Source organism: Populus euphratica, unplaced genomic scaffold, assembly GCF_000495115.2.
Source record: "Populus euphratica unplaced genomic scaffold, PopEup_1.0 scaffold245.1, whole genome shotgun sequence".
Lineage (NCBI taxonomy): Eukaryota > Viridiplantae > Streptophyta > Magnoliopsida > Malpighiales > Salicaceae > Populus > Populus euphratica.
This window is the reverse complement of record NW_011500127.1, coordinates 179,330-189,042: the sequence shown is the minus strand read 5'-3', so window position 1 is coordinate 189,042 and position 9,713 is coordinate 179,330. Positions and strand designations below refer to the sequence as shown.

At 28.5% G+C, this 9,713-nt stretch overlaps 1 protein-coding gene across 1 annotated transcript in view; it reads right to left on the bottom strand.

Moving 5' to 3' along the window:
* The window catches only part of LOC105110295 (peroxidase 2-like), a 1,496-nt gene extending 160 nt beyond the window's left edge, over nucleotides 1-1,336 (bottom strand). The window contains exons 1-3 of the mRNA XM_011005288.1: nucleotides 1,063-1,336; nucleotides 756-950; nucleotides 104-639 (exon numbers count right to left, since the gene is read on the bottom strand). Coding sequence (XP_011003590.1) covers nucleotides 104-639; nucleotides 756-950; nucleotides 1,063-1,284 — 953 coding nt within the window. The 5' untranslated portion in view covers nucleotides 1,285-1,336. The remainder of the gene's footprint in view (nucleotides 1-103; nucleotides 640-755; nucleotides 951-1,062) is intronic.
* Nucleotides 1,337-9,713: the final 8,377 nt, after the last annotated feature.

Below are 9,713 nucleotides of genomic sequence, written 5' to 3'. Positions count from 1 at the left end.
TTTTTTCAAAAAAAAAAAATACAAACTCGCTGTATAGCACGAGACGACGAATAAGTTCTTTTCTATTTTGAAATCCAAAGTAGGAACATTTTAGTTCACCTTCCTACAATTCAAACGAACTTGTCCTCGCTTTCCAGTCAGTGGGTTTATATTCCCCATCTTCATCATAGACTTTGCGAAGTCAGCATAAAAAGCCTTGGCATCTGAGCTATAAGCCTCTACCAAGCTATCAGTGGAGCCTCCATTGAAGAGTTCTTGATCAGAGTGAAGTAACCCTCTTTTCTTCAATAATTTATTGAAGTATTTAACATCAAAGTTTGCATGTGTTGGGTCTAGAGCGGCAAGGTTTGAGTTACCTCCAGTGCGTGGACAGGTTAATCTGCGTTTTCGAGCAAATTTAGGGTCAATGTTAGTTTCATTGTAGATTCTGTCTCTGAAGGCAAAACACTGTGCAGACCCTATAGTGTGGGCACCAGAGAGAGCTACAAGATCTCTCTCATCTAAACCATGCTTTTTGAAGTTGCTGATTAGGTCAGTAAGGTTCATAAACGGTGTTGGGATGTCTTTGTCCGCTGTGGTTTTGCGAGCTGTGGTCGAGTCTCTCCTCCCTAGCTGCACTGCCCATGTCGGCCCTCCTAGCTGCACATATTTTTACACACGCACGTTACGATAGGATTACTTGTACAAAAAAAAAAACACATGCAATTTATCAACATTGGACATGCAAGAGTAGAAATGATAAATAAACTACACACCACAACCACGGAATCACGAGCTGCAACAGCTACAATGTCTGCACAAGAGACCACTGGACGTCCACAGACTTTGTCCACCTCCAACTTGATTTGGTCAATAACTTCAAATCCTCTAGTTGAGTTTTTGTTAGGACCAGCTTTCTTTTCACTATCAAAAGCGGATGTTGAGTCCAAAAGAATTGACGCATCACAACCCTGTATCATATACAGCAAAAGCCAAACCCATTACTATATATAAAACTTGTAATTAAGACCAAATAATTATGTGATAATTAAGAATAAATTAGAACACCGTTTAGTGCAATACATGGACAAAACAATCATGGAAGTGGAGACGTAATAAAGAAGCACCCATGCGTCTTTCTTTGTTAATTGCCGCCTCCACAACTCGTTTGATAGCTGGTAAGGCTTTGGGACAAACATGGTCGTAATAATTTGGAGACAGTTTTGAAGAAGAAGCTGTGGTATGAACTGCAGCCAACACAAGGAACAAGGTAGAAATTAGACTGAAGATGCCTAATGAAACCATGTTTTTTCTCCAATCCTGCGGTGAAATCTTTAGTAACAAGTGTTTTCTATGCTCATTGGTTGATTTCAAAAGGATATTTATACACAGGAGGAGGGAAATGGTACTACCATGTTGTTTGTTGTTCAGGTCTCGGCGGCCAAGTTTGAGACTTACGAGAAGCTTAGAATTGTCAAAACTGCAAATGTCATGGCCATGACTATACAAGTGATAAATGTTGTGCTAAAAAAATTATTTGATTTAGTCATTGTTTAAGTGTTAACTAATCCCCCCCACTATTTTTTCAACAGCAAAAAAAACCTACTCCCCCTATTTATTTCTTGACGTAATTATTCCGATTGTGATGAAATTTTCAATGCATATTTTCTCACACCTTATTTTTTGCTAGACTCGAAAATATACAAAAAATCATTACTCAAATTAAAAGCCAACCCGTTATATAAAATTTATATTATTTTAATATATCTTTTCGAGTAATTTTTTTTTAACTTACATGACATTGTAATTAATTTTATTAATAAAAATAAAAATAATAGAATTCAAATTCATAATTATTTAATAATTAAAACTCTAATACCTTATCAAAAAATTATCTTAACCTAAATATTATTTAAGCTATTTAAGCTATCAAGGATCTCATATTATGCCAAATAATAATCCCAATAAAAAAACTTAAATTTATTATATAAGGTTATAAGATATGATTTATATTATTTTTTAATATAAAATTATATTATATAAATAAATATAGTTTAATGATTGTATATTTAATATTTTTTTTTAATAAAATAGTTTTCAACTATTACATTCTACTCTACTGGATTAGTATATAATAAGAAAGTGATATCACCTTCATGCAACCCAAAATCAACCGAACTTTCCATGGAAAAAAATGATGGCGTTGTTAGCAAGTCTCTTTCGAAATGCATGGTGTGAGGATTTATCGTAACGAAAATTAAAGTGTGCTATTCAATTTATAAGTCTCGTGGGTGGGAAGGCCAATTAGACCTTCCCTTGAACCCATTAGGTCGAAGATAATGTATCATTATTCAATAGAAGGGACAGCATTAGGTAAGAAACTCTTGTCAATATTGACTGATATATGCAATGTTTGACCGGCGGGCGAGGCAGAAAAATCATTAATCATTTAACGATAATTTTTAGATGATTAATTAAAGAGATTGAAATGCTTAAACCTGTATGCTTGACTAACGAAGGTTGCCAAGCTATCTGCTAATCAAAATAAAAATAGTTCATGATATATATATATATATATATGTGTGTGTGTGTGTGTGTGTGTTGCTACTAGCCCTAAGGGAAATATATATTGAGAAGGATTATGTTGATTTTACCTATACGACTCACCTAATCTATGCTCTAATTGATTTGATTTTCCAAGCTTTCTCTTGGCAAATGAATCATGTTCGTAATTCATCATACTGCGTTGATTGTGTGAAAATACGAGACCAACAAAGTGAAAAATTGCATAATCCATATTTCCTTTAGGGGGGTGTTTTTCAAGTGTCAATTTACAGTTAGTTTGTCAGATAAAAAAAAAAATGCTTTTTTAACAAGTGTCAATAAGATTTTAATATCATATAAAAAAAAAGTTTTAAATTAAAATAGTTTTCACTTAAGAGAATATGTTAAAAAATAATATAAATTATATTTTAAAATTTTATCTCAAAATATTTATATTTTATAATATAATTTATATTATTTTTTAACATATTTTCTTAAGTGAAAAATATTTTAATTTAAAACTTGTATATATTTATATTATTTTTTATTTATTTTTTACCAAATAAAATGTGATTAGTAAGATTCAAACTTATAATTATTTGATTAATAAGATTTTAATATCATATCAAAAAATTATTATAATTCAATGATTTAAATTTTTTAATGAAAAGATTCATTGACATATTTTATGTTATTTTTTTTTTGTTTCTATGTATTTATAAAGTGGAAGTTCAGAATATAAATGGTAAAGAAACTAGATAAGTTTGAGTCTCGTACAATTGAATTTTAAATTTAATTTGATTTATCTATGTGAAAATATTCTAAATTCCATGATAACATATAATGAATTATAAATTATAATATAAATAAAAATAATATTTAAAAATGTAATGATAAAAACATGAAATATATCTTTATGGTCTATTAAGTGAAAAAAAATTGGTTTAAATTATAAGAAAAGGAAATACATAAAACCCCAAAACTTTCCCATCTCAATTTTTTTTTTTTTTATACTTCCTCCCTTCCAAGAAGCTAACGTTTTACACTTTCTTGAAACTTTTTCATACTCCTAAAATTATATTAAACAACAAATATAAATAAAAAAGATATCAAAAGCCTGCAACCCTTTATCATAATGCGAAATTCTAAAAAGATTAAAGGCTTGATAACTCAATGGACCTGGACCTCATCATACAATAAAGATGTTGCAACTCAGAATGCAGCCCAATCATGGAAACATTGGGCTACCCATGTCGTAGCTGCATCCACTTGATAAATCACTTCGACCCCTCGAGGCTGTAGATTTTTTTATTAAATTTTTTATTTTTTAAAATTAAATTATTTTTATTTTTTTACATTATAATATTAAAAATAATTTTAAAAAAATATTATCTTAATAAATTTTCAAGTTTAGAATATATTACAAAGTTATATTTATTATACTTTTAAGCGGGCTATTTTTATCTTTTCATCATGAAGCAATACTGAGTATATTTCTAAATATAATCTTAATAAATTAATACTTAATAAACTAATAATATTAATTAAATAATATTTTTATTCAATTTCAACTTAAAAATTAAATAATATATCAATTAAATAATATCTTAATTAATTTAACTGAAGCGAAAATCACCTAAATTATAATTTGTCTGTGTTAACATAGCTCCATCGTTAACTTTTTCTAACCATACCCAACACGTTTTCAACAAAAAACGAACATGAATGATGACGTGGAGTTGAATAGAATGATATGTAATGAATTCTTCTGTGCCTCTGCTTTTCTTCGAGTGGTGACAGAAAATCACATCCTTGAGACATAATCTACAAGCTAACATTTCTTTGCACTCCACCTGTTTGATAATATAACTGTGAGAACTGTCCCTGCCCCGACCTCTGCCCTCTCCCTCCCCTCACAATATCAGACTTTTCCATAACATAACATTCCAGTTCTTCTTCTTCTTCTTCTTTCTCCAATAAAGCCTTGTACTCTAAATCACCTGACCTTCTTAACCTTCAGTAATCATAAGAACTAAGACATATCTCTCTCAAAATCCTGTCCAATACCAACAAGTAACAACCATATAACCCACTCATGGCTCTCAAATTCTATTTTGAATGATGTCCAACATGGCTAACCTGCAGAGAATTGAAGAAGAAATTTTAAGAACATAGACAAATAATTGGGAAGATGGTTTCGATTTGTTACAAGAAAATCCCATCAATCACATAATAGTCTCATTGCAAGGCTGAATCAGATCTGGTTTGACACCTATAAACTTAGGGCTAATATGGTGCGATTCAGTAAATCCTCGCCTAACGTTCCAAGCCTCTCATTGCTGAAAGGTCATCAGGCAGAATTGCCTAAGATAAATCAAACCCTGGTGCGCTCAAGGGATGAGCAATTATGGTTAGAACACCAGGCTGTGCGAAAATTCCAAAGAATGTTAGTGGTTGCTGGTTGCCTCTTTTGCTGCTGAAGAAGTGATCTCCGATGTTAAGAAGATTGAGTCAGGATTATCTCCAATAAATTAAAAAGAAGTGGTCTTCGATATTGAGAAGATTGGTTGCCTCATTAGAAAGTTATAAAACAATTTTTTTTTTTATTAAAATCTTATCATTATTTTTCTAAAATTTATTTTCAAAACTCTAAAAAGTAATTCAATCAATAAAATAGTAATATAGTAATGCTTGCTGTCATAATAACAACTATTTTATATTATTAATTTTACTTTATTCTTTAATGTCTCTACACTGTTAAAAACAACACACGAATAATAATACTAAAATATATTAAAACTGAAATAGCCCCTCATATTTTATCATTTTGTCGTTCCCAACAAAAATTACACATTGCTTATTATTGATTTGTTTAGGGTAAATTTTTACCTACTCACCATTTAAATAAATAATAAAATAATCAAAATACCTTTAAAAATATAAAAAATAAAATAATGAGTTTTAGGTAAGGTTATTTAGGTATTTTTTTTATTTATAGTAAAGTTACGGATGTACTTTTTGTTACAATCTAATTTTTTATTTTTTTAAATAAAAAACAAATAAATAATAAAAAATAAATGAATGAAAAATAATTTGAGAATTGAGATAAGACAATACAAAGTAAAAGTTTAAAAACTAATAAAAGTTTAAAAACTAATAAGAATGAAATTCTAAATTTAAGAGTTAATTTGGTAAAAAATTAAAAGAATTGATAAGTTTATGACCTTAATTAAATTTTTATTTATAATTAATGCAATCAAGAGATTAATTAAAAAATATTAAAATTTAGAACTAATTTAGGTTACAATTATAAGAAATTAATGTCCAAAAACCACAGTAAATAAAAGATACCATGGAGAGTTAATTGATTTTTTCAGGGTTAATTTGAAAGAGTTAAGTTAAAGAGCCAATTAAGAACTGAATTGATTAAATTAGAAATTAAGGACTGTTTTGTTAATGGAGAAACATATAGGAGTTTAATTGCAATTTATCCAGGGGCAAGATTAAAAAAGAAAAGAGATTTTCCATGTATAAGGGCCTAATTGCTAAATTCCAGAACTTCAGGGCATAAAATTGAAAATAGCCATTTCAGTTGAAAAATGGCGCCGTTTCAAAGAAAACTATTCATCTTCTTCGACTCACCTGACCAGGAAGAGACAAAAAAGACACCCCCGCCAGCCGACCGTTACCATTACTCCTGCAATAACAGTCCTGCAAGGTCGCTTCATTATCTGGAGGCGACCGCATGGCATTCTCTAGCTTTATAAAAGTCAGAGAAAGGCCACGAACTGGGGGAGAGCGAAAGCAACACAGACGCGAAGGAGGGAAAGAAACAAACACAGGGGAGCAAACCAGAGGACAAGGACGAGCTGACAGAGAAAATCAAAAGAAAAGAAAGAATCAAGAGGGAGAACAGAACGAGCAAACACAGGAAGGAGAGAACGGGAACTGACAGAAAGGCCCCGAAAAAAAAAAAAGGGAGAACACAGAGGAACTAACAGAGAAAACACAAGGGGAGGGACACAAAAAAAAAGAAAGAAGAACTGAGAACGAGAAAACGAAAAACTAACAGAAAGAAAAACACAAAGAAGGAAGAACAGAGAGAACAAGATAAAGCAAAAAAGAAAAAGAAAAGAAAAGGAGACTAAAAGAGAGCACAAAGGAGAAGTGAACGAAAAACAGAAGCAGGGGACATTGGACAGTCATCGCACCGTTGCCATCGTCTTCATCCCTTCATCTCCAGACCGGGTAAGTTCTTCTTGTTCCCGCTTTGCATCTTCGATTCATTTGACGTTAATTACCTTCGCACTCGTACAGAGCATGTGTGAACGTACCTGCTGCCCAGACTAGGCTGAGCTGGATGGGTCTAGCTTGGCCCGTATATTTGAGCTTCATCCAGTCCGAAATTAAAAACAGAAACCAGTTGTGGCCAGGCTGTAGAACTTGACCTATAAAAATTTAACAATAAAATCTAAACTTATGCTAGTTTTTATCATGTTGCGTGTTTGAAGTGTCTGAACTTCTTTGTGGGCTCTATCTTCTTTATTTCGTCCATGAAAATATTCATAACATATTTCATGTCAATTATCGTCATTATTACTTATATTCTATATTATTTTTACCATTATTATTATTATTATTACCATTTTTTTATCACCACTACTATTACAAACAAACCGTGTCACTATGATATTATAACCATCATTATATATATTACCAAAACAAACAACTTTTTAAATGTTGACAGTGAAATTGCCTTTTACGTTATCATTCAAGCTTTAAAAAATAAAAAAAAAATCTTTGAAAAAAAACATATACTAATTTAGATATAGATTATTTTTAAAAAATTAAACTAAAAAAATTAATGTTAAATATATGAAACTGATTAGAAGAAATTGTAATATCAAAAAAACCTTGTGAATTGTGATGTAATGAGTAGCTTTGATATATATCAAGATAATATTATTTTAGATTTCATGATAATAAATAAATAAATTCTATAATTTACTTTTTAAAGAGAAATTAACTCACTACTAGAATTTTTAGATTTATTAATAAATTTTTTTATTAGTATTTATACTCTTAATCCGTTAGCACTATTTTTACCTATGAGCTCATAAAAAAAAGTACTTTTTTAATAAAATTCTTATTTGTGATTTATGGTTTTTCAATTATTATCAAAGGATTTTTTAACAACAAAAGTGTTAAAACATTTTATTTACTTTATTTTATTGGTATTTTTCTTAGGAAACTTGACATATAATTGGTATAAAGATAACATGCAATTCTACTCGTGATTAAATAGTAATAGTAATATTTGCAGTAATTATTTTTAATTCTCTAGAACATACCGATAAACTTAATCTGTCCTAGAATATACCGATGAATTTAATCTGTCCATCAATATATATATATATATATATTAAAAATAGTATAAAATAATTAAATTAAATTAAATTAATATAAATCAATACTCAATAATAATACTCAGGAACTGAGTTACTTGAAAAAAAAGAAAAAAAATCAACTCAAATAAATTTACAATAAAAAAATAACACAAAAAAATTAAACAACAACAACAAATAAATAAATTAACTAATTTTTTTCACATAACCTAAAAAACCTATTCAAGAACCCATTATCTAGCAACACATAAATTCATTTAATTAAAATTTCATAAAAAAATTAAATAATAATAATTAAAATCAATCTTATATATTTAATTGAAATTGAACAACAAAATTAAAAAATAAATCAAACTAAAATTCAACAAAATTATTTTAACATAAAAAAATTCCTACAATAACATTCACATAATTATTAAGAACAGTAAAATTAAAAAAATATAAAAAAAGAAAAAGAAAAAAATCTTACCTTAATTTCATTACGAGTGAAGCTAAAAAGAGAAATTTTTTTTTTCATAAAGTGTATTAATTAAAGGAAGAGTGGGAAATACATATATGCACATGAAGGAGAAAAGAAAAGAAGGAGTTAAGGAGAGAAGAGAAAGGGAGAGAAGGACAATGGCTTTTTTTTTTTTTTACAAAAAGGGAAGAGAAATGAAGAAAAAAAAGAGTTGTGTCTTTTATGAAATTAGTGATTCTAATATTTTAATTGAGCTATTTTACCAATGATTTTACTTATGAATAATTAAATATTAATATTTTTAAATATTCAGTTGATGATCCCACTTGCAATATTTAATTTATAATTTTTTCAGAAACCCTCCAAATATCACTAACAACTTTTCAGTTTATTTTTTTTATTCCATTTGTAATATTTAATTGAATTTTTTAATTTAATAAAATTTTTTCAAAATTACCTAAAATATCATTGGTGACTTTTTCAATCAATTAATAATTTTATCTATAAAAAATAATAATTAAAAGTACAATTGAAAAGTGAATAGTTCTAAAGCTCTGAGGAAAATATTGACGGACTTAATCCCTCGATGATCTTATATGTCATTGGCAAGAAAAACAGTGTAATTGATAAGTGAAAAGTATTAAAGCTATCTATAATATACCCATGGATTAATACTGTCGGTGATGTTGTTTATATAAATGATACATTATCGTACTTTTTAGATTTCTTTAATTCCTTCGTTTCCCATTATAATCCCCTCAATGTATACCAATATAATATTTTCATCAGCATTTACTGAAGGATATAGCGAAGAAATAATCTATTGGTAAAATTCATTGCAATCTACAAAAAAAAATATTCCGTTGGTATTTTCATTTGTAGTGATCAATTTTTCAGTAGTGATCTAACTTGCCAAATAAATCAACATCCAACTTCTTAAATTAAGAGTAAATATAAATTAAGATTAAATACAAGAAAATGGATTGAAGTCCTTCCATTCTTCACTGTGCGCGGGAGAATTATAAGAAAAACTAAATAATTAGGAAAAATACTGTAATTTTTATCACAAAATATTTTGAATTGCTATAGCGTGTCTCTACATTGGTTTTTTTATACATGTTTTATTTTTAATTTTCTTTTAGTTTTTTTTGTCATGATTTTTTTTTGTTGATTTCATATGTTAATATTAAGATAGTTGAGAATTTATCTTTTAATTTTTTTCATTTTATTTTGTCTTTCTATGAGGTTAGCGTTGTTTGCAAGTTTTTTGAAGTAACTTAAGTAGCCTCAATTTATGGATTTGGTTGGTTTTTTAATTGAATTTG